Source organism: Abramis brama, assembly GCF_963993115.1.
Source record: "Abramis brama genome assembly, chromosome: 10".
In the NCBI taxonomy this organism is placed as follows: Eukaryota; Metazoa; Chordata; class Actinopteri; order Cypriniformes; family Leuciscidae; genus Abramis; species Abramis brama.
The window spans coordinates 7862838-7888932 of NC_139972.1; the positions used below are offsets into that span (position 1 = coordinate 7862838).

Consider the following 26095-nt stretch of genomic DNA (forward strand, 5'->3'; position numbering starts at 1 on the left):
TCTATACATTGTGGAGGTGTATGTGGTCGTGTCCACTTGTCATTGCAGGAGGTTCTGGGGGTCCCACCAGCAAGCCTAAAGACAAGACACCTCTCAACATGATCAAATCTACAAGTGTAGATGATTCTAATTATGTCACAGTTGTATGGAAGTAAAAGATATTGATTGATTTGTTAAGCTGTGAGAAAGCATGTACATTACACTGTTATTGGAACTTACATTTTAAATATTTACCCAGCATGTTTTGTAACTTTATTTTTATTTTTTTAGTGGGGGAGGGTGTAATGACCTTAAATAATCATTTAATTAGTTTCATGTCTTTGTTTATTGTAGATAATTTGCACTAATATAATGTAAAGGGGATAAATATAGAAAGCCTCAGAGAATATGTACACTTGTTGGGGGCGCTGTGAGAAGAAAAGACTGGCGAGTAAAAAGAGTGAGAAGAAGCGCAGTTAACGCATGTTGTTGTTCATGTTAAAACTTTCAGCCACAAAATCTGTGTCAGAAAACAAAAGAGAAAAACAACCAGGGCAAATAAATCTACAGGAAAGAAAAGGTTGTCGTTGTAATTGTCCAAGGGGGAAACATAAGCATAAACTAAAACATCTGCACTTTTGCTATCAAAAATAAATAAATGACGGTGTAAATGCACATACATGTACCCTGTAATTTTCAAAAGCCTATACAGTATGTATTGATACACTATTATTACAAAAAGGCACACAGTGTATGTTTTCGCTAAATTGCTCCCATTGTAAGATTGTTGTATCATAATAGTAGAATAAGTACCCCAGTTATAATATACTTACAGTGTAAATAATTAGTTAATTCACATGGTTGTTTGCCCTTTATTCCAAAAAACAGTAAGAGTCTCGTTCTCGTGAACCCAATATCGTGTCTCGTCTCGTTAGATCAGTGTATCGACACACTCCTAGAAGACACTAAATCTCATCTCAGCATTTCAGCATTTACTCTCAACATCAACATTTGAGAGTTTTATAACATTGGAACAGTTTTGATAAAGTTGGTGGTGAGATGTTCACTCATTAATTAAAAATAATTCAGAATAATAATAATTCCATGAATTAATTAATGCATAGAATTGTTATTTGGTCATTAACTTGTTCTAATATTAGTAACCTATTAATGTTATGTTAAAATGCTTTTTTTGTTAAATAATGAACCAAAAATGTATTTATTAGACATTATTGCCGCTTTATATTATACGGTACACTCTATAAACTTCAGATGACAGTCGGGACAAGATTCTCCTGAGAGTGTCTGAATTTACATGTTTTTGTTAGTGACTTTATTATAACAATATTAAGGCACATTATTCAGGATCTATGATCTAATGTTTGAGAATAAAAACATTGTCTTGTAACATATTGCAATGATAACTATCAGAGAATAAACTTCCATTGTTTGTTATCCAAAAGTGAGCTTGAAGTGTTTTTTTCCCCTCATAATTATGAAAAATGAATTTTTCATTAGTCTTTGTCTCCCTCTGCTGGTTCAACACAAACACAAACACATTCAGGCTCTAGATTTACTCTAAAACTCCAACCTTTTTGAGTTTATAGTGTGTTTATACAAATAAAATGGTTAATCTATGAATGAGAAACTGTAATTTGCTGTGAAATAAAAGGTGTTTCACTGCCGCCTCATCAGGTCTGTCAGAGGATCGTTGAAATCTAAATGAAGTCTTAATTTATAACAGTGAAGTCACTGTATCTTCAGTCTCTGTTGATTCTGTTGACTGTGAGTCTCTGTAGTGGATCCTGTTTTACGGTGTTCAATTTAATTCTCTTTATGGTTCTTAAATATACACACCTTCTACCTTATTTTAATTATTCTCAGGTTAAGGTAAAGTAAGTCGAATTCGTTCTAAATAATAAGTATTTAAATGTCCATACTCACAACTTAGAAGAAAGACTTCTCCGTGGTTTAGTTCAGCTCAACTCTTTTATAAAGCAGAGACTTGTGGCAAGTTGGTTCTTTTTATATCAATTATTAGTATTTTATTATATAACAATTGTTTTACATACAATATCAAAAATCAAAATAAAGTTCAAAAGTTGTCAGGTCACAAGCTTCGTCAGCAGGTGTCAGGCTTGGACCATCAAACAAGGGAGAGGCTGTCTTCCTTCACAGCATCTGCCTCTCATATGTCTCACTGTACTTTTTATAATTCATTTCATCACACCCCTTCATTACATATTCAATCACATATAGACAATTTATCCAATCCCAGATCTGGAACTATTGTCAACTCCTTCAGTCTTTTTACAACTTCCATATAAGACGCCTTCCTTTGCCTTGTTTTCCTCTTACGAGCTCGGACCCTCAGCCGTCTTCTCCTCTTGGTCTAATACAACAACCAGGTAATACTTTTTTCCATTTTACTGAATACATGCTTTCTAATACATAGTATTATTTCTATCTATACTATTTCTTCCTTTAATAAATGCTTAAAACACAGGATACATTTCAGTCATTTCAGTATTGTATTACTTCAATAAATGATTTTTCCACAAATGGTTTACAGTGTCTTTTTTCTTTAACCAATCAAATTTATCAATAAAACAATTTTATAAAAACATGTCTCAGTGTCTTTTCTATAAACCAATAATAAAGGTTTTCCTTATAAAAAAACTATTGCAGTGTTTTCCTTTACATGAAGGTTTTCCTTAAAAAAAAACTATTGCAGTGTTTTCCTTTACATGAAGGTTTTCCTTTAAAAAACTATTGCAGTGTTTTCCTTTACATGAAGGTTTTCCTTTAAAAAACTATTGCAGTGTTTTCCTTTACATGAAGGTTTTCCTTATAAAAAAACTATTGCAGTGTTTTCCTTTACATGAAGGTTTTCCTTATAAAAAACCTATTGCAGTGTTTTCCTTTACATGAAGGTTTTCCTTTAAAAAACTATTGCAGTGTTTTCCTTTACATGAAGGTTTTCCTTATAAAAAACCTATTGCAGTGTTTTCCTTTACATGAAGGTTTTCCTTATAAAAAAACTATTGCAGTGTTTTCCTTTAAATAAAAGGTTTTCCTTATAAAAAAACCTATTACAGTGTTTTCCTTTACATGAAGGTTTTCCTTATAAAAAAACTATTGCAGTGTTTTCCTTTACATGAAGGTTTTCCTTATAAAAAACTATTGCAGTGTTTTCCTTTACATGAAGGTTTTCCTTATAAAAAACTATTGCAGTGTTTTCCTTTACATGAAGGTTTTCCTTAAAAAAACTATTGCAGTGTTTTCCTTTACATGAAGGTTTTCCTTTAAAAAACTATTGCAGTGTTTTCCTTTACATGAAGGTTTTCCTTAAAAAAACTATTGCAGTGTTTTCCTTTACATGAAGGTTTTCCTTATAAAAAACCTATTGCAGTGTTTTCCTTTACATGAAGGTTTTCCTTTAAAAAACTATTGCAGTGTTTTCCTTTACATGAAGGTTTTCCTTATAAAAAACCTATTGCAGTGTTTTCCTTTACATGAAGGTTTTCCTTATAAAAAAACTATTGCAGTGTTTTCCTTTAAATAAAAGGTTTTCCTTATAAAAAAACCTATTACAGTGTTTTCCTTTACATGAAGGTATTATTTTAGGCAATATAAGCCTGTTTATATGAGTCATAACAGAATCAATTGCATGTTTCACCCAACAATCCTTATTCACCATCAGATGATCATCAGAAGATCAGACTGTCCTCTAATACCTAAAATAAAACACACACACAGTCACATGTAGTATGAGATATTACATCTGTCACATCTTTTCATAAGAAAACTAACTAGATAATCTATATTAATTCATTATCAAACATGATAATATAGCTTCTATCTGATGCTCAAAGTCACTTTACAAAATCAAAAGCACATGAAAGGTCACTTTCACACAACGTACAGCTGATACAGAACCAGCAGAAATCATCTTTACACTCACTACAGATTTAATATCAGTTAATAACAAACAACACAAATCTCAGATTATCACACACATAGAGACAGTTAAAGGGGAAAAGCTGAAAATAACATTAATATTATTTTCACAATCAGTCACAACAGTATGAGCAGAATTAAACTCATATTAAACACAGTTTAGATTTCAGAGACCTACAGAAACTGAAACTGAATTTAAGACTCATTATCTGATGATCTCAGACAAAATATTCACACACACACACACACACACACACACACACACACACACACGGTGTCACTGAACCTGAACCTTTATTATTATTATACTATTATTTCTAGCGAGTAAATCAGCCATTTAAACTTTAAATGAAAATATGATGATGAAAATCTTTAAAAACTATTCTTACCATAGGTTCTCCAGTTTATAATGTGGATCATCCTTCAGATCCTCCAGCAGCTTCACTCCTGAGTCTCCTAGTTTATTCCTAGACAAATGCAGATCTCTCAGGTGTGAGGGGTTTGATCTCAGAGCTGAAGTCAGAGCAGCACAACCTTCATCTGTGACACCACACTCATTCAACCTGTAGAGAACAATGACACACATTAAGCCTTTATCCAGAGATAAACATAACACTTAAAACAAATAAAATAATAACATAATGCTGGCATGCTTATTTTACAAGTTTTTTTTTTTTGTGGATGCACGATCTACCGCCAGATTCACACTACTGCGTGAGCACGCATGTTTCATTTCAACGCCCATATTTCACTAGTGTGTCCACTGGCACGGAGCAGAGCAAGCGTTTTCAACTAATTCCAATGGAAGTTGAGCTTTAAGCTAGCGGGTTAGCGTGAAGCTAAACTTCTATATGAACTGAAAAAGCTCGCTCTGCTCCGCGCTAGGCTAGAGGAAACGCACCATACGGATTCTGGGAGTGTGCTGTGCGGTTTCGCGTGTTTTGCGTCCTTTCAATTGAAATGAAACTGACTCGCAACGCTCATGCATGTGTGAATCCACTACAGAGCATCAGCCTTGCACTTTCACATTGTACTTTACAAAAAGGTTGCAGAAAGAGGCAGCTCTAGGTGTCTAGAGACACTCTAGGTGTCAGTGCCGAAAGCTGGGTTGACGACAGAAGGTCAGACTGATGTCAACATCCGATGTCGTACAGACAGATTTTGGTTGGAAATTAAAGTTGTAATAATAATAATACTATTAATAATAATAACTGAATGTATTATTATGGGGGGCATTCTAGGTGTCAGTGCCCAGGGGCACCAAAGAGTCTTAATCCGCCACTGGCAACATTTTAAATCTGTGTTGGCGCTGCCGCTGACCCAGAGAGAGTTGTCATGAAACAGCTTCACAGAAGGTCTTTTCAACCTCATAATAGTATCATTATTTCTGTGATACAATAGTTCATATTATCATAGAAGTACTGGGATAAAAGTTTAAAGTTCAAATATAAACACTGATGTCTATGGAAGCGATCAAAATAGAGTAAATCATCTTTAAGTGGAGCAGGACAACGGCCCACCAGTCCTGGTTTCAGACTCATCCACAGACGACTGGTTTTGGCGCGGGGAGGAGCGCTTTTACTGTGTGATTAATACAAACAGCACGGCACAACCATTTATATGTTCATAGTCTCCAAATTATGACCAAAAATAGATAAATATTAAGTCTGCTGTTTAAAACAAATAAAGAACCAGTGTAGGATAATGGTTATTAAGCGCAAACAGCGGGAAACTCTGTATATTTGTGCAGTGTGCGAATGACAAAAAAATTATTCCGATTTGAAGCTTGTGACATAAAAACACACATCAACCCGATCACTTGTTTAGCGTTAATGTAAACTAGCCTACAATACATTCAGATTCAGGAATGAATTCAGTCCAATTGAAACAAAAGTTGTGCATGTAAACATAGCCAGTTATGGCGGTCTTTCCAGCTCTTAACGCCGAATGTGCTCTTGATGGTTACATACATGATGGGCTAATGTAGAAAAACAATAACTCAAGGTCATTAAATATATTGTGGAAATCGTGAATTTTTGTCATTAAGGGAAATCATCTGGTCTCAGTTACAAATTTGTAAATCATAAAGAATGTTTTTTTCTGTCCTTTTTGAATTTATTGCATTGCATATTGTATGTTCAGGGATGACAGATTGATTTGCAGACATGGTATTTATGACTGGATCTAACTTTTGATACTTTGCAGTAAAATTGGCTCCACTACTGACTTTGTCCTATCAGTGTGGCTCTCATGAAAAAAACTTTGAATACCACTAGTGTTGTTTTTGGCGGCCTGTTTTAATTTTAGTTTTAGTCTAGTCTTTGTGTCAGGCTGTCATTTTAGTTTTTATTAGTTTTAGTCACATTCATACTCTTTTTAGTCTAGTCAAGTTTTAGTCGACGAAAACTGATGACATTTTAGTCTAGTTTTAGTCAACGAAAACTGATGACATTTTAGTCTAGTTTTAGTCGACGAAAACTGATGACATTTTAGTCTAGTTTTAGTCAATGAAAATTGTATTTTAGTCTCTTTTTAGTAATGCGATTCTATTTAACCCAGTCAATATATAATTTCAAACAAGGCTATCTTATTATAGGCTATTTAGTAGGCCTATATTTAGGGCTGTGACGGTGGCAGGTTTTTTTACCACCGCGGTAATGGACCAACTACCGGCGGTGGTTGGGGGGTTATTAAAAAAAAAAACTCGTTTTATATTTCCACACAAAGACGCGTGATACACTCTGCGCTTTGAGAGGGATGTGGGACAAGAGCAGGAAAGCACGAAGATATCGATCTCTTTATGATATCTTCGTGTTTTCTACTTGATGTAAATTGGTTTGAAGAGCGAATTTTATCCTCCACAAGGGCGAGATATTTAGGCTGTGTTTGAGATTGCGCTGCCAGAGAAAGTGAAACTAAAGATCACCCACACGTGTCAAACGCGCTTTACAACTAAACTCGCGCCCAATGTCTAATATAACAAGCACAAACTGTGTTAAAAAGAATTTGACATGCAAGTACAAATGTAGGCTATCTGTCCTACAGCGTTTTTCTACTTTACCACAGTAAAGAATACGAATATAATAGGCCTAATTAAAAGCGAACCAAGAAACGTTTATAATACCTTTAGAAAATGGGTGAGACGTGACGTGAGTGAAGATTTGGGAAAAGAAACAAGAGATTCCATGCAGGGATGAGTCACGATTTTTGGATATTCGATTAGTTTATTTAATTATAAAATATCGAATAGGTTGTGCGATTATATCTACTCTAAAATAAAATCTCCATGTTCTGGCGCTGATGCGGTGACGTGTTCATGTAACAAGAGACGCTGCCAATAACGCACATAACAGCTGTCACAAAGAACCAGCAAAAGTAATGATTATGAATGTGTCAAATATATCAATGAGACATTTTAATAGAATAACTAATGGAGTAATATATGGTTAAATTCGCTGATAATCGGGTGACCAGATCGCAATCCAGAATTTAAAGCCGACAAAGCTATGGGTTCACGCACAACTCTCTCATTCGTCGTGACGTTACATTTCGTCTCGTCTCGTTTTGGTCAACGAAAATGAAGAGACATTTTAGCATAGTTTTTATTTTTTAAACCACATTTAGTCTCGTTTTTATTCGTCAACGATATTGCATTATACATGTATTTTAGTCATCGTCACATGACCATGCATTTACGTCTAGTCTCTTTTCGTCAGGTGATAACGGTTCGTTGACGACAATATTTCGTCATAATTTTCGTTGACGAAAGCAACACTAAATACCACTAGTGTGTGTGTGTGTGTGTGTGTGTGAGTGATATACACTCTTTAATAGACGTATTCACGTTTAAACACAATTTAAACGTAATATTCAATGCATTACTTCTATATAGATTATATATTAAGTTCAATATGGTAACATATTGAACCATGTACTTATTAAAACATTTTAAATTAAAACTTAAAATTGACAAAAACAGCAGACTCATACCTTTTCTTTTGCATAATTTAAATCTTTATACAATAATTCTTGCATCACAAAGAACTTGTTTTTCCACCTCCACGAATGAGACGAGTGTCGTTCATTATGTCGCCTTGTTGAAGTAAATTCTAGTTTTCCTTGCTTTACCTCGGTCTTAAAGTAAAAAGATGACTGTGAAAAATAGTAGTATAAAATTAAATGCATTTATGGTGAGATTACTACATTTTATTTAATTGAATGCATTTATGATGAAATTACTACATTTTCATGTCAATTTTTGTTCATTTTGACCACGAAACATGCGCTGTCACTTTAATTCAGCGTTTGCAGCACAGCAAAAATAGACTCGGTGCGGAAACGATCTCTGCACTGCTGTATACGCACCGCAACTGGAACGGATCGCCGGACCGCAACCGCGTGCAGTGTAAAAGCTCTAACCTGTTAACATGGGTACCGGAAAAAAATACGCACCGCATACGCACTGCAAACGGAGTATATGTGAAACGGGCGTTAGTCTCTGAGTATGTGTTTCTGTGAGTGTGTGTGAACGTGTGTGTTGTGTGAGTGTGCGTGTGTGAGTCAGTGTTTTTGTGTGTGTGTGTGTGTGTGTGAACGTGTGTGTTGTGTGAGTGTGCGTGTGTGAGTCTCTGTGTTTGTGTGAGTGTGTGTGTCTCTGTGTGTGTGTTTGTGTGAGTGTGTGTTCTTGATGTATTTGTAAACATTTTAAGGAACTCTTAATACTAATGTAATTAATGTCCAATAAAGGCTGTATTAAAGCACTTAATGACATTTTCTGATTTTCAGTGACCTAATCTAAAGTGAGAACTATTTATGGTTAATATGTTGATAACAAAGCATTATCTAACTCTTTACATAAGAGCTAATTAAACAATAACACTTTGTTAATTACAGTGACAGTGTGTGACACTGACTATATTTGTATATAGTCTCTTAATATATTAACTACAGCTTATATACTATTATATACATTAAATGATTTATAAGTGCTGTGTTACTGTATACTTGTGATAAAGTGTTACCATTATTTCAAACTGGTCGCATTAAGTGTAATTGTTCCTTTTGTATGTGATGGAGTGATTCTTCTTTTTCAAAAATAGCACAAAATAAACAAAGTAAAGATGAATTTGACTGATAGCATTATTATTATTATTTTTTAAGATTTCTATAGATATGGTGATATATTGTTATCGTGTGTTATTTTGGCCATGATAATCATGTAGTGATAAATCTGATATGGTGTCAGTCCTGGTTCAGGTGAAACACACACCACTTCCCTCTTTTCAGCTGCACACACACATTTTGAGTAAATGCTCACGCTTTTACAAGGGTCTGTTTGCACAAGCATTACAAGGCAAGTTGATTTACACCAAACATTTGTGCTTTAAAAACCCTCTTCACTGTATCCTGCATCTGCTGTCTGGTTTGTAGTGCGTCCGGTTTATTTAACTGTTAGTTTTACTTTCTTTTGGGGGATAATAATATAGTAAGATGTAAATGTTAATGTCAAGCAGGAATATGTCGCTGAACCACCGGATCGGGCTTACGCCAAAGATATATTGTATACACTATCTACATATTAATCCTTATTCACTCCGAGTCTTTATGGTAGAGATGATCTTACCACAGTATCTCCAGTTTACAGTGAGGATTCGCCAGTACAGCAGAAAACAGTTTCACTACTGAGTCTCCTAGTTTATTATTAGACAGATCCAGTTTTCTCAGGTGTGAGGGGTTTGATCTCAGAGCTGAAGCCAGAGCAGCACAACCTTCATCTGTGACATCACAATCATACAACCTGTAGAGAACAATGACACACATTAAGCCTATATCCAATGTTTTTCTTAATTGTGTTTATAATTTGTGCAATATCTCTTTTTTTAAACAAAGAATTCAATAACTGTTATTCTAGAGATTATGTCTCTATGTGAGGGAGAAAGATTATATAAAACTGATGAAATGGAACACATTGAATACATCTGTTTTTCGGTATCTGTTAACATTTAATTTAAATTAAAATAAAAAAGTCTAAATATAAATGTTTATATACATACATTATAAATGCATATATTTGAAAATAAATTTCTCACACAAATATCATAAAAAAACGGTTAAGTAGATCACAAATCAGGTCAGATAGGTGGAGGGTTTAAAAGCTGAAGTGTGACACTCATATTATTTGTTAAACAATTAATTTATAATGTTTAAGTAAGAACTGTTATAATGTTTTAACAGTGATGCTTGTTCTCAGTGTTACTTACACAGCGTATCTAGTTTCTGTAACCACAGGCATCAGCTTCTGAAGAAATTCATCTCCAGTGTTTTGTGTGAAACTAATTGAAAATAAAAAATAAAAAAGTTAATTATTAATGCTAACAATAATAATTCATAACATAAGTAAATAATACATTATACATTCTTAAATACCCTCAACTATTTTAATTAAAGGGGTCATATAATGGTACATGCACTTTTACAAGTTGATTGTACTGAAATGTGTGTTGGCAGTGCCTGTACACAACCATCATAAAATGATAAAAATCCATCCAGTGTTTTTTTTTTTATCTTCTTATATGTTTCCTCCTGTCTCAAATCAAGCTGTTCGATATTGTGACGTCACAATATCGACGCCCCTCCCACGATGCCTGATTGACAGCAGCGTTTCAAACACAGACCCGCCCTCGTGAGCGAGCTGTCAATCATAGCACGCGCCGACGCGCGTTCATTGTTGATAGCTGGAGCACTGAGTAGAATGGCGTCGGTCTAAGAGATTGTGGTGCTCTGTTCTTGGGTGTAATAACGAACACAGCAGTCATATTGATGATGTCCCTAAATCCGAACCGCTGAAGACGCAGTGGCTGAGTTTGTTTTCGAAGGGAATATTCCCCACGATCAACGTCAATGCTGTCATGTTTGCGTGAATCTTTTCACCAGACTCGAGACTGCTTTACAAACGAGGGTCAGTATAAAGCTGGTTATTTGCTAAGAAGCTGCTCCTGAAAAAAAGGATCAGTACCAACTATTTGTGTTCCTGCTGAACCTCCAGAAGAACAAGTGAGTGTAACGTTTTATTGACCTTTATATTAATCTTTATATTAATCTTTGTAAATAGCTTGCACGCTTCACGATGAATGTGGCTATTTTTACACTCAGGGTACATTATGGCATGTTTTCTATGTACGACGTTCTCAATATAATTCATAATCCCACGTTTATAATGAACGACACGTTATGTTTATAGTGTTATTGTGTTACAAACGGTGTGCACAGAACAGAGGGGCGGGGTGAGCAAAGCTCATTATCATTTAAAGACACATGCACTTAAACGGCGTGCTGAAAACAGAGCTGTTTTTGACCAGGTAAAATGAGTGTTTTCTTACAATACTAATGAGAATTTTTAATTAAAGTATATTACAAACTTTTAATTTAGACCCTAAAGAATCATATTAGCTTGTACAAAAATGACATTATATGACCCCTTTAAACACTGCTTTATAAAGGACGTGTGAAAAAGTTGTTTAAGTATCTATAACTGTAGAAGCCTCGTATTCAGCCAACACAGATTTGTTTTTTCTTTATCTTGTCAATGTTGCTTGTCAAGGTCTATTAGTCTACATTTACACTACAACACTATTTTGACATATCAGATTTTTTTTGTCCTGTCAAATGCGTATATTTTCATTAATCAAGAAGTATTTTGTGTTAAAGGGGCTATATGTAGTTTTCAGCGGCCTCTAGCGGTGATGTTTCAGATTGCAACCAATACGCTTCAGCAGATTTCAGCAACTTTTTTTTGTTTTTTATCATTATGTGGAGTTTGTGTTGGAGTCTGTGTTGTGCTGGGAGCAGGTCGTTTCTTAGTGTTAGCAGACTCCATGTCATAAGTTATGAAATATCTCGGAGTTAATATACCTAGAAACCATAAGGATATATATAAGCTTAATTATTTAACAATGCTCGAAAACCTAAAGGACAATATAAAATGCTGGAGGACCTTACCACTATCAATGATGAAGCGTGTGAATTCTATAATGATGGTGACGTTACCCAGATTCTTGTATCTTTTCCAGAATTTGCCCATTTATTTACCCAAAAAAGTTCTTCAAAACTTTAGATTCTATTGTGCTGCCTTTTGTCTGGGGCTTCAAAGCACATAAAATATCTAAAATATACGTGTGTAAGCCTAGGTCGCTTGAGGGTTTGGGTTTGACAAATTTTCAACATTACTACTGGGCTGCCAATTGTAGAGCCTTAACTTATTGACAGGACCCGCGCCCCGACAGTCCCTCAACTGACATCCCTTCATGGCTTATGATTGAGCAAGGTGCCTCAAATTCGTCACTCTCCTCATTACTTTTTGCTGTCCCAGCGACTTTTAAAGCTGCAGTAGGATCCCATTTTATGATTAATAACTCTCTTAGGATATGGCTTCAGATTGGTAAGGCATTTAAATTGCCAAATACCTCTTTTCTTGCTCCTGTCTGTCGTAACCATGCCTTTAAACCTTCACTATTGGACCCAGTGTTCACAGGTTGGGCTAGAAAAGGAATCCTTACCTTGAGAGATTTATATATTGACAATAATTTTGATAATGAATTACATACATTGCTTACTTGCGTTCCCAACACTCCAAAGTTAGTTACAAAATTTGTTGACTTCTTCACAAGTCAGTTAGATTTTTCCACTATTCATCTGAAAAACGTTTGGGAAGAGGAACTAGATGTTCAGCTCTCTGAGGAGGACTGGGAAAAATGTCTTAAAAATATATACACCTGTTCTATTAATGCTTATTCAGTATAAGATAACAGATTACATTACTCAAGGGTTAAACTTAATTCTTTCTATCCTACTATCTCCCCTCTCTGCAATAAGTGTGAATCTGCGGAGGGCTCTCTTGGTCATCTTTTCTGGGCATGCCCAAAACTGGGTGAATTCTGGTCAGAAGTTTTTCAGTTTCTTTCTGAAGCTTATGCTTGTGAGCTTCCCTTAGATCCTGCGACTGCCGTTCTTGGCTGATCGGCCTCCTTGCTGCGCCTTAATAATGTTACCCGATTGCCTATACAGTATGGTTTGATGATTGCTAAAAAATCTATACTCTGCATGTGGAAGAAAAATTCGAAGCCACTATTCAAGATTTGGTTGTCAGAACTTTCCTCCACTCTTCATGTGGAAAGACTCAGATATAGTATTTCTGGGCCCGGTTCCCCGATAACGCTCACTCTTAGCGCGCTAAGAAGACTCGAAATATGTATCTTACCAAAGTTGTTTATATTCCTAAGTGTGTTCCCCGAACCATACCTTAGGAAGCTGCTTAAGATATACCTTCTTACGTGCAACGTTACCCGGTGCTGTCCGTGGCAATGGTGCTGAATTGGTTGATATCGATGGCTCGAGAATCAATTATTCTCTCGTGCAGGGGCTGTTTATGTGAGAAAGCGGTGTTCTTTATAAAAGAAGCACTTCAGAAATAGTTGAAATTGCATTTATTAGGACTCATGGGATATTATAAAAAAAAATCCAAACTATAATAGCCTATAATAGCCTAGCCTACATATTTTTAAATTGTATCATATATTGCTGCCATAATGACCATTTCAAATTTGTACGTGCTTTCTTCTCTTTCCCATTTTTGTTCGCTGAGGTGGAGCTGCAATGAAATATTGTTCTTGGAAATACTTTCCAGCATTTCAGTAATAAAAGTGTAGGCCTACATCTCGGTGCTCGGCAGTGATCAAAAAGGGTTTAAACAGTGGATTTTGAATCTCTTCTTCAGGGTTCGTACACATTTTTACCATTAAATTTCCATGACTTTTCCATGACTTTTCCATGACTTAAAGGTAAATATTCATGACATAATGTTCCATAAAACGTCTGTGTATACCTGTTAATGAACTCCTTGCAGGCGGGTAACGTAGCGGATGAAAAATGTGCTTGAAGAGCTCTTTTCCAAAACACGATAAATGCCATTAAAAAACAAAACAACCCAGTCAGCAAATTACCTTTGGCAAAGATGTGGGCCAGATAAACAGCTGAGCTGTGGCCCAGATTAGTTTGTGTTTGCCGGCCCAGATATGGCCCACATCTCCTTTGCCAGAACTGAACCAAAGGACTGCCATAACTCCACCAAGCATGAGCCAAATACTACAATTTCATGTGGCCCATATGTGGGCCTGGTATGCAACTTTAGTATGGTTGAGTTCTGTTAAAATCTAACGGCCCTTATGTGGCCCACATGCAGCTGACAGTATTTAAAGTCTTATTAACTCACAGGTAAATTAAACACTCAACAACAAATGTACTCAAAACTATTTATTTTGACAAGCATTTAAATAATTACAGCTAAAGTGTTGTACTTAATTACAGCAGTATTCAGTTGAAAACATTTCATAAAAATAAATATAATTACAGCAAGAGTTGAATAATAACAGTAGTATTCAGTTGAAAACATTTATCAAAATAAATATAATTACAGCAACAGAGTTGAATTTAATAATTACAGTAGTATTCAGTTGAAAACATTTAAGAATACATAATTACAGCTACTCAGTTGTACTTATTTTAAGTAGAATTCAGTTGAAAACATTTAAGAATACAAATTAATAATATAAATAGCATTCAAAGCTAATTTTTTACACCAAAGTTCAAAACACTCGATCAAAGCGTGTATTAATGTTATGTTTAATTAGTCTAATGAGAGTAATACAAATAAATCACAGTTGGTAAAGAGAACTTTAAAGAGAAATTGAGAAAGTTAAAGCAAACTTGAAAGGTAAAGAGTTGTTGATGAGAAGTGTGTTGATGTGCAGAGAAGTCTCCAATGAGGGTCGGCATCGGCAATGTGTTGACCTTTTCCAGTAAGGGGATTCTGCCTGACTGCACCTGCAATAAAGAAGAATTTAAATAATGTTAGCAGCAATACAACCTGGAAGATAGAGCTGCAGTAGAATGAAGAAAAAAATCGTTAATGTAAATATCCTTTAATATTTTAATTGCAATTATTAACAAATTAAACACCTCTGAATTACCAGTGTATGAAAGTTTTTTTCCAGTAAATTTTCAAAAGGAATTGCAAATTGTATTTTTCAATATGTGGGCAAGAATTATACCGTAATTCCTTATGACAAATTATTTCAATTTTTAGAATACTTTTGCACCAACAACCGGTTAAAATTTACAGCACTGCATGCATTCTGCTTCTTTTTTTAAAAAAAGACATGCACACTCTAATGTAAAAACACACCAACACAGATAGCATTAATGTCATGTTATAGTCCAAAAACAGAGTCTAAAATAAGTGTTTTTACTAACACAAAATAAACTCAAGATAATCTGCAATGAATGCGAGACAATTTGGAAGCAGAAACACACAAACAATAATGGGCCAAGTACTGAATGCAAGGAGGAACATAAAGGGTTAGTTCACCCAAAAATGAAAATTCTATCTGTAATTACCCTCAAGTTTTTCCAACTTCTGGGTTGTACGTCAGAGCGTAGACTCACTATTGGCCGACGCTGGTCATGTGTGGGATGCTGGCCAATCGTGAGCCTACGTTCTGACGTACAACACAGAAGCGCTGTGCTGTTACACTACGTTGAATAAAGTCTTTATTTTAGCTTATTTTGCGCACAAAAAACCCATAAGAAAATTTTTAAATAAATAATTTATTTTCGACACTTGATAAACTTAAGGTTCAGCCATTGTATTCTTGGACTATTTTAACAATGTCTTTACTAACTTTCTGGGCTGGCAAGTTTCAATAACAGAGAAGCCTATGGAGGAGTGAGGCAGCTCTCAGATTTCATCATATAAATTTTAATTTGTGTTCCGAAGATGAACGAAGGTCTTACGGGGGTTGGAACAACATGGGTGAGTAATTACTGACAGAATTTTCATTTTTGGGTAAACTAACCTTTTAAATACACAGTGATAATGAACTAAATACAGATAGTTGTAGGCATGCGCTGGTATGAGACTTTGACAGAATGATAATCTTATATTGTGATTACAGCTTTAAAATGTATAATTGAAACGATATGATTCGCAATATATAAAAAATAACTTTCTTTAAAAACAAAACATAAAACTTCTAAATAAAAAATGCAGTCACTTAAATGAGCCACGGATGTGATCAGGTAATGACAAAAAAAAGTTGTTTGGTTCGATACTGAGATAACAGAAATAAAAATACAATGTTCTAAAGCGGTTTTGAAAAGTTGTGTATTGTGCAAAGTGCTATACAAATAAAAGTGACTTCTAAAAAAGGTCTCACCAATGACAACTTCCTTTACGACCAGGCGTTGGACACCAATCTTCCCATTGACTTCTCTCCAATTCATAACGTGCTGCAGCAGTTGTAAAAGTGGCTTTCAGCACTCTCCACACGGTGTTATTCAGGTCAAAGCCACCAACCAGACCCAGACAGGTAATCTGATAGGAAAAAAAAACATTGTGTAAGTGGTTGAAATATGCATTTAAATAGACCACCCTAAAATGAAAGTGCTTTTATATTAAAAAATGAACTATAAACTATTACTTACTCCATCTGAAACCATATTTTCTATTTTAATATGGAAATTATTGTCATTGCCCCACCCATACCGCACATTAGGGCTGGGCGGTATGACAGTATACCATAGCATGGTATATAATCTCTATCGTTAGAAATCAGAGTAATTATAAAAATGTCCTGCCTCTTCCAAGCTTTATAATGGCAGTGAATGGCTGCTCAATTAATTGATAGTTAACAGAAATACAGCAATTCATTGTTTGTTCATGTTAGTTCACAGTGCATACTAAAGTTAACAAGTACAATTTTTTTATATTGAATGTGTTAGTAAATGTTGAAATTAACATTAACACATATTAATAAATGCAGTAGAAGTGCAGTTCATTATTAGTTCATGTTAATGTTCAGGTTTTGTATCGAAAGTCATAATTTTGGTATTGTGACTTGACACTAATTATAGCCTAACGTTAACATTAAAACTTTAATTTTAAAGAGGGAAAAGTCATGAGAAAAAGTCTTGGTTGAATATCATTTCAGAGTTAAATAAAGATACATACAATAATGCACACATATTAATGTGTTTATTCTTGGCATTTTTATATTATTATGATTAGTTGAATGATTGTGAACACAAATTAGGATTTAGGTTTTTTGACAAACAGTAACACCGACATTGGACCGCGTCACCTGCACGTTAATTCACAAATAGGCTACTACACAATGACAAACTACGGTATACTATTTTATTGTGTACGACAGTGAGCTGTTGATTTATAAACAAAAACATCTTAATTTAAAACGACAAACCAGCGAACTGCTTTAGCCTAAGTTAACGGTTAAGTTACATTAAACTTTATTGTAAGTTATAGCAGTAAACTGAGGAAAATATTAGCTAGTTCAACCCCTTCCTCGATGGAACGAATAACTAAACGCATAATAACATGCAATATTGACAAATAATGCTGCATATTTCATTTATATGACTTTAAAATGCCAAAACATCACTTACCTAACCTGAATGTACACAGTCGTGAGGAAAGCAGAGTAAATGGCGTCAGCTGCCCAGCGTCTCAGTCAAACTCGCGCCGTAGTAAAAAAAAAAAAAACTCGCGCCGTAGTCTCTCCACCAATAGGAGGGAAGATGCAGAGCAACCTGAGGTGTGGAACGGCGGATGTTTGCCGCACTTGATTTCAGGATTCCTGTGTTTTTCCACGTATAAGCCAAATGTTTACCACAAGTCGGTGTTTCTCACTGTGTGCCATAGCTCAACCACATATGGTCCTCATGTGTTCGTTGTTATCTGGGCCATATACCTCAAAATAAGTTGTGAACCAAGACAGCATTTCCCGCAGATTTTAAAGTTATGGCAAAACAAATATGGCTACGATTTGGCCCATATCTGTTCAGCCATGCCACATCTAGGCCATATGTGCCAGATAATACCCACATGTGGCCCAAATGTAATTGCTATCTGGGAAACAAAAAAAACAAAACAAAAAAAAACAACGAGATTGTTAACAGATCATTAGAAGTCCTCAAAATTAGTCAAACTAATCTTATATTCTCTCTCTCTCAAAGACGAAGTTGACTGACTCGCGATCTTCTTAGTAGTGAACACGCCGGAGAGAAATGCACATTTCATACGGATTAGGCTACATCGTTTTATTTTGTTTTGAATGGTTCTGTTTAAAAGTAGAGATTTCTGTAGATAATAGATATAGGCCTATTTCAGTTTTGTTTAGGTCTGTGAGGCGAGTAGGCTACCTTTTACGCTGAGTTTCGGTTCATGGATGATAGCTGAAGCTCCAGTTCACTCCGGCGCGTCTGTGTCATGATTATCTATTTTCTGCTATTTACTTTTTTATTTATTAAGCAATTGGTTAATGAAACATATTTTAAAATCAAGATACAATTAATACAAAACGAAATTCGTTTAGAAAGGCTTTGTGCTTTCTGTTTGAGGTCTCTGTGTAAGTTTTAAAGTCTTTTAGTGCCGCTTTCAGAGCACTCATTACCGTAATGGAGAACAGTCACGTAACATTGTTTTTTCCTCATAAATGCGAACACGGAAAATAAAAGACCAAAGACATTTTTTTAAAGAAAAAAATCATCCATATTAATTTGTATATATTTTAAATGTTTAACAAAGAGGCAAAAAGTCAAACAAAAATCTGAAAATTCGTTGATATTTTTTCTTTTTCGCGCAGCATTTGGTGTAGCCTACAGTTCAAATTTAAATGTTGGCGTTCAACTTTGCGTTTTAAAAATAGCCTACTTACAACAACCCTTCATTTTTAGTTTTTCATTTGGGGGTTAAAGGAAAAACGAGTGGACACAAAAGAACACGGACCTTTTGGACAGAAAGAATACATGACAGCCAGGGTTCTTTATTAAATTCATAAAAGAAACAATTATTACAGGGATAGCCTACTCTCAAAGAAATGCCACAATCAAGGGAGAAACATGTAGAAACTTAGCCTATATATGTGCCGTTCGCATAAGGGTCTTTCCCTGACATTAATGCTACACGTCTCCTTCCATTAATAATAATAATAATTTGTAGGGTGGTGGCTGAGATATAAACCTACTAACATCCTCCGTTGCCATGATTTTTGGAATAACTGATCGCGAGAGGAAAAAAAAAGTTTTAGTCGGTTAATGGAAACGCCGTCATTTTGCAATAGTTATTTATCGATATTTAGAAGAAAAAAAAGTTTTGCTCAAATCTGTAATGGAAAGGCGCATACAGATGGTAGCTATAGCTAATATGAAAACGCAAAGCAGCTTATTTTCATTTGAAGCACTGAGCTAAGGACAGCGACACAAGAGCCACACAGGTATGGCTACTTAGTCGCTGTCCTCAGTGCCGCAGAAAAGCGCTGAATGGGTTCCCCTTCATGTCCGTTTCAGCGCTTTTCTGCGGCACTGAGGACAGCGACTAAAACTAGATGGGCCAAAAGAAATGGGTCCCCCTTCATGTCCGTTTTAGCGCTTTTAGTTAATGGAACGCCTCATTTTGCCTCTGACGCGCGTAAATTTCTAGACGTGGCAGGCGCGAATTTGACGCGCTATTTGCGTCCGGTGTGAACGCACAGTAAAACGAAAAAAGTATTGCAATTTGTTTCACCAATATTATTAATTAAACAAATTCAAGTACACGGATATTTTGAAAAACAAATTTCCATGACTTTTCCAAAACTTTATGAGTTTATTCATTTTCCAAAACTTTTCCAGGCCTGGAAATTGCCATTTTAAAATTCCATGACTTTTCCAGGTTTTTCATGACCGTACGAACCCTGTAAACTCAGAGATGTGGATTCAGACGGCAATTAAATTACCACACGACCTGTTTGTCAAAAAACAGTAGGTACTAATTTGGCCAGGGATTTTTACGCGGGTTGGTTGAGAAAAAACACTGATATTATGGATTCGGACGGCACTAAAATCACCGACTTACCCCTATAAATGTTTAAAATACCATACAAGCCCATGAGAAACAATATTAGCGTCCGAATAGGACTTAACTGACAGTAGCCTATGCTTTCACTGGCCTTTAAAAGCATTTTTTAATTAATTTAATAATATTGTATAATAATATAATTAAAAATCTAACAACAATCAGTGTAATGACAATTTTATTCTTTGCATGAAAACACTTGAATTAGCCTAATTGAACACTGTCTGGGTGTATTAAAACGTCAGAATTATATTTGTATAGACCTGCATCAGTGATAAGGTAAAGCTAAGAGTGGTCCAGACCAACCTTACGAAAGTGTGACTTACAGAAGATATACTTAGCGTACGAACGTGTCGGGAATCGTGCCATAACGTTAAGAGAGAGGTTAAGGAATAGGTTAAGAACTACTTAGCGATAAGAACGTTTTGGGGAAGCGGGCCCTGGAAATATAGATAAATTTGAAGCCTCTTGGAGGCCTCTTTTCAATCACTTGTTAAAAATCAATAATGATGAAGCTATTTAAAATGTATTTCTATTCATTTATTTTTTTATTGTTTTTTATTAGGATTTTATTGTTATTTACGTTGACCTCTGTCTTCAATGTAAAGATACCTATGTATATCTCATGTGGTCCAGTTGTACAATCTCACCTGGTCTATAATGTCACACTAGGCAAAAATCTGTTTCGACCTTCATTGCCTGTGCCTGGTGATGTGGTTATCTGCAAACTTGAATCTAACTGAAAGAGTTTTTTTTATTTTTTTTTAGTTGTGTTTGGTCCTGTCCTGTGATTGTATTGTCTATTTGTCTGAAAATCTGAAAATGCTATTATATAATAAAAAAATAAAAAAATAAAAACTTCACTGCCACACGTGAATGATGCGTGACGTCTGCGTCACACATTAAATGGAATAAATAGCAGAAAAAAAAAAATTAAGACGTTGAGAGAGACGTTCATTGAGACGAGTGCATGTTGCAAAGTTATATTAAAGAGCCAATTGGAACGCCATAACACACACACACCTCATTCATCCACGTCTCGTTCCTCCCTGCCATTGCCGCTATCATTGGAGCGCGTGCACACGAGATGCTGATAGCACATGGACATTCACCCATTTCTCCACTCTCCCTTCCATATCCCGGTCATTTCAAACACTTACACTGCACTGTCTCGTTGTTTCGTCCCTCTGTGTGTGTGTGTGGGCGGTTTGAGACACACCCGCAAATTATGTACAATATCCCAGAAATCAATCTGTGCCCCGTGATTTAAACACCTCTGATCTCTGAGTTTCTCTTTGTTCATAATGTTTTAGACTGTAATGATTGCACTCAGTGTTACCTACCGATCATTTCTGTCTCCAATTAATCTCCTCAGGTGAAACTCCTGCAGTGTCTCCTCTGAGGACAACAACACAAACACTAAAGCTGACCACTGAGACGAGGAGAGTTTCACAGCACATAATCCTCCATAGCTCGTATGAGGTTCAGCTGCGTTCACTAGAGAAAGATCACCCAGTTCATTCAGACAGTGAAACAGATTGATGTATTTATCTGGAGAGGGATTCTCACTGATCTTTTCTTTAATATAGTCAATTGTTCTCTCATTGTTGTGAGAGCTGTTTGCTGTCTGTGTCTTTAGTTCTTGTAAGAGACTCTGATTAGACTTCACTGACAGACCCAGAAGGAAACGAAGGAAAAGGTCCAGATGCCCATTTTTACTGTCTAAAGCCTCATCCACAGCTCTCTGATGGAGATCAGATAGTGAAACTTTGTCTCCATTAGTTGGTTTGGTAATCCGGTCAAACACATTGATGTTAGAGTTGATAAAGGAGAGATGCACATATAGAGCCGCTAGATGTTCCTGAACACTCAGATGAACAAAGCAGAAGACTTTCCCCTGATACCAGCCAAACTCCTCTCTGAAGATCTGAGTGCACAATCCTGAGTAAACTGATGCTTCTGTCACATCAATGCCACAGTCTCTCAGGTCTTCCTCATAGAAGATCACATTGCCTTTCACAAGCTGCTGAAAAGCCAGTTTCCCCAGTTTGAGGATCATGTCTTCATCTGTCACGTTCTTCTCATAGTCCTTCTCATGTTTGATGTTGGTCTGAAGGATCAGGAAGTGTGTGTACATCTGAGTGAGAGTCTTGGGAATCTCTCCAGTCTCTGCTTCGCTCAACATCTTCTCCAGAACAGCGGCTGAGATCCAGCAGAACACTGGGATGTGGCACATGATGTAGAGGCTCCTTGATGACTTCAGGTGTGTGATGATTGTATTGGCCAGACTCTGATCACTGATTCTCTTCCTGAAGTATTCCTCCTTCTGTGGATCACTGAAGCCTCGTACCTCTGTCACTCGATGGACACACTCAGAGGGGACGAGATCGGCTGCTGCTGGTCTGGAGGTGATCCAGATGAGAGCAGAGGGAAGCAGATTCCCCACAATGAGGTTCGTCAGCAGCACGTCCACTGAGGCTGATTCACTTACATCACACAACCTCACATCGCTCTGAAAATCCAGAGACAGACGACACTCGTCCAGACCATCAAAGATGAACAGCACTTTATACTCATCACTGGATATTTCCATTTCTTTAGTTTCAGGGAAAAAGACATGAAGAAGATCTGAAAGACTGAGTGTTTTGTCCTTCATCAGATTGATCTCTCTGAAAGGAAGAGGAAATATGAGCTGGACGTCCTGATTCTCTTTCTCTTCAGCCCAGTCCAGGATGAACTTCTGCACAGAGACTGTTTTTCCAATGCCAGCGACTCCCTTTGTCAGCACAGTTCTGATGGGTTTGTCTTGTCCAGGTAAAGGTCTAAGGATGTCATTGCATTTGATCGGTGTGTCCTCTGTTGCTGCTCTCCTGGATTGTGTCTCAATCTGTCTCACCTCATGTTCATTACTGATCTCTCCACTCTCACTCTCTGTGATGTAGAGCTCTGTGTAAATCTCATTCAGGAGTGTTGGGTTTCCCTGCTTTGATATTCCCTCATACAAACACTCAAACTTCTGTCTCAGATTTGATCTCAATGTGTTGAGGACTTCAGCAGGTTTAGAGTCATGGCTGTAAGATTAAAATACAACATTATTACAGTCATTGGGTTAGAGAAGTAAATAGCCATAAATTAAAACATTTTCTGTTTGCTGCATTATGGGACACAGAACATCATTAGGTTTCTGAAATGTTTAAATCATTAATCATGTGTTTGAGTGATGTGAATTGTAGCACCTAAAATTAAACAACAACAACAAAAGTCCTACATTTTACCTGAAACCAGGACACATGCTTTCATTAAAGTCTTGTGGTTGAATCACAGGCTTGTACACAGTTTTGTTTTTAACTGGTCTGGATAGAGAATTTGACCTTAAATCAGAATGAAGAGGGTAAAGAATCAGGCACACTGATATTGATGTAATTGTGTCATTAACTGAGTAACAGACCAACAGCTTTTACAGTGTGTGAATGTATTAACAATACAATACATAGAGCTTTACACAAGAGCACAATGATAATCATTAATAGACTGAAACTTGCAGGATTGTAACTCATTAAACTGGTGTATATTTACAATTTCATAAAAATCAAATACTATAAGCATAACTTTTATATAAATTATGTACCTGAGATCAGGCCGTTTGATACATACCGTTTTACTTTCTTATAGTATCCATCCATAGACACACAGCTGGACTCTGGGTTTGAGCTCTTCTGATTAACTGAACTGGTTTTCAAACTAAGTAAAATAAAAAGCAGACAGATTTATAAATGACAATTTTACTTTAACGTCTGTAACTCAGTGGTGTGTTGCACTCAAACTTTGATTATAATTATTCTGAGAAATATCATTACTGGTTTGTAAATGTTAAGCATGATTCAAAAAATTTACCAAAGCGACTGAGAAAAATGGTAATATTGGGAATTAGGAATTCAAAACAAACAAATTGAAAACAACTATAGAATTATAGAATGATTAAACTCAGGTGAACATCAGCCACGATCACATTACTCTTTTCAAAGGCACAATGGAGGACGAAGGCTCAACCGACTAAAGAGACCAATGTGTTGCTGAGCTTTAAAGATAAACCACCTTACTGTACTCTAGTAACAGTACTCTTGCTGTGAAACATCACTGTTCTGACCAGACACTGTGAAGCTTTCAACAAATCTGAACCAGCGGTTAGAAAAATCTGCTCAATTTTACACCTACTCCATTATATAAAGTACGGGTGTGCGATATCAAGATTTTTGATAGTGGACGATCTCCACGATCTGCTTTTGAAGAAATATCGTAGTATCGTGCTGCAGTGCATTCTATCAGTTCAGTTCTGGTGCCTCCGTCTCAACATACTGTACAACGCGACGTACATTCACGTCACATGTTAATTAAGGCGGAGGTAGAGTTGAACTCACGAGACACTGTAATTCACAGTAGTTCATTATTTGCATGTGCTTTAAAGCCTTGCCGGTTAAACATTTGCGTGCTGATGCGCTGTTCTAACATGCGCTTTTCTGAGTGTACACACCCGAAGCGCACTGTCAAACAGCGACTGGATACTAGACTAAGTTATCTTTACAGGGCTCTCAAGTTTTGAAGACAGACAAGAGTGACATATTGTGTAGCTCCTTTTTTTTTTTTTTTTTGATTGGCTGATAAGTGGCAGGCTCAACTAAGAACTCCAGGGGAGAAGCGCTTGATTCCTGCCGGTTCCATAGTGAGAGTGGCGCGGCCAGAGAAATGTTGGCCGTTGCGGCATATTAAATATATTATATATAGTTTTTTCTGTGTGAGAAATACAACGTGTGGCGGGAGTGCGTGACAAAAGACCGAAATGAGTTACTGTCACGCTCAATGCGTGACACTTGAGAGCCCTGTCTTTATCTTATAAAGTCTTATTGGGCTAAAACTGTCAAATACACACAAGGTTTACTAATGTTGTTCCAAACCTGTATTTATTTCTTTCTTGTGCTTTATGTGTCATTACAAGTGCACAGCCAATGTGAGTGATTCCTTCAGAGTGAACACGGGTGAATCTGACTGCAATAAATGTGAAAGATATGAATAAAAATGATGTTATTTCAGCCAGCGCACATACCTGTATTTACATCCTGTTTTCGGTCGAAGTCCACAGTAGTCGATTGTCGAGTTGCTTAGTTACCTATGATCACGCGCGTGAACTCGACAATCGACTAATATGGACTTCGACCGAAAACAGGATGTAAATACAGGTATGTGCGCTGGCTGAATAAACATCATTTTTATTCATATCTTTCACATCTATTGCAGTCAGATTCACCGTGTTCACTCTGAAGGAATCACTCACATTGGCTGTGCACTTGTAATGACACATCAAGGATGTTAAAGAGGCTTTAAGCAGGTTTAAAACTTGCCCCATTGAAGTCAACAGGGTGCAAATTTTAAAAAGAGGATAACATGGTGTAGGCAACACCGATTTTTGTCGTTGTTCTCTGTATTGACAGCACTCCAAATTTACAAAAAAATGAGCTCAATGTTAAAATTGACCGGAGTTCTCCTTTAAGGCTCAAAAATAAAGAAGTTGATAACAGTTGCAGTGTGTGTAAATCTTTAAAAAAATATATTTTTCTTTGTGCATTTCGAACACTTTTTCATCACAAACACACAAATTTTGCTCTCTTTTCTGCTGTCTTTTTTGCGGGTCTAATTCTTTTGCTTGTAAGGTAATAAGTTTTGCTTGTGAATGAAGCTGTGTCTCAGTGGGCGGTCTCTATCAACCAGGATGAAACGCCCTTTTCTATTGGTCACCCTGGATTGAACTGACAGGTTGACCACGCCCACTACGGTTTCACGCTGCTGCCGCGCAGTGTGTCTGTGAGAGAAGAGCGAGCGCGTGCACTTGTAACATGACGAGCAATAGGTCATTTGCTGAGTAAGATAACTGATTTAATATCATAAACTCAGTGACAAGTGAGCTGAATTATTCTCTTTTTATGCTCTCCCATTTAAATACTTAACACAAAGAGAAAATCTTTCACTGCTCTTGACTGAGAACTTAATTAGTAGCTTTAATTAGCCTGGTTAAAACCAGACCATTCTCAGTAGTAACTGAGTTATGGTCTGGCAAAGCTTCATTAATAACTCATTTCCAAAGGGGCGTCACCAACGGACGTCGCTCAAATGCCTCTGGGCGCAATTGGATAGACCTAA

General features: G+C 36.3%; 1 protein-coding gene and 1 long non-coding RNA gene across 5 annotated transcripts in view; both read right to left on the reverse strand.

Annotated features, from left to right (window-relative positions):
* Positions 1–2006: 2006 nt before the first annotated feature.
* LOC311090823 (NLR family CARD domain-containing protein 3-like) overlaps positions 2007–26095 on the reverse strand; it is a 30606-nt gene continuing 6517 nt past the window's right edge. For 2 of the 4 annotated variants that reach the window (XM_084126375.1, XM_084126373.1), the window contains exons 4-10: positions 23558–23644; positions 23179–23274; positions 21247–22974; positions 10200–10271; positions 9563–9736; positions 4329–4502; positions 2859–3716 (exon numbers count right to left, since the gene is read on the reverse strand). In XM_084126375.1, coding sequence (XP_083982501.1) covers positions 3710–3716; positions 4329–4502; positions 9563–9736; positions 10200–10271; positions 21247–22974; positions 23179–23274; positions 23558–23644 — 2338 coding nt within the window. In that variant the 3' untranslated portion in view covers positions 2859–3709. Of the gene's footprint in view, positions 2372–2858; positions 3717–4328; positions 4503–9562; positions 9737–10199; positions 10272–21246; positions 22975–23178; positions 23275–23557; positions 23645–26095 lie in introns of those variants that run through there. The other 2 variants (XM_084126374.1, XR_014607956.1) reach the window with 2 other exon arrangements.
* LOC311090858 lies at positions 14235–17916 on the reverse strand. Its single transcript, XR_014607959.1, has 3 exons — positions 17455–17916; positions 16209–16366; positions 14235–14817 (listed from the first exon to the last, which is right to left on the reverse strand). It is a non-coding gene; the product is annotated as an uncharacterized lncRNA (long non-coding RNA).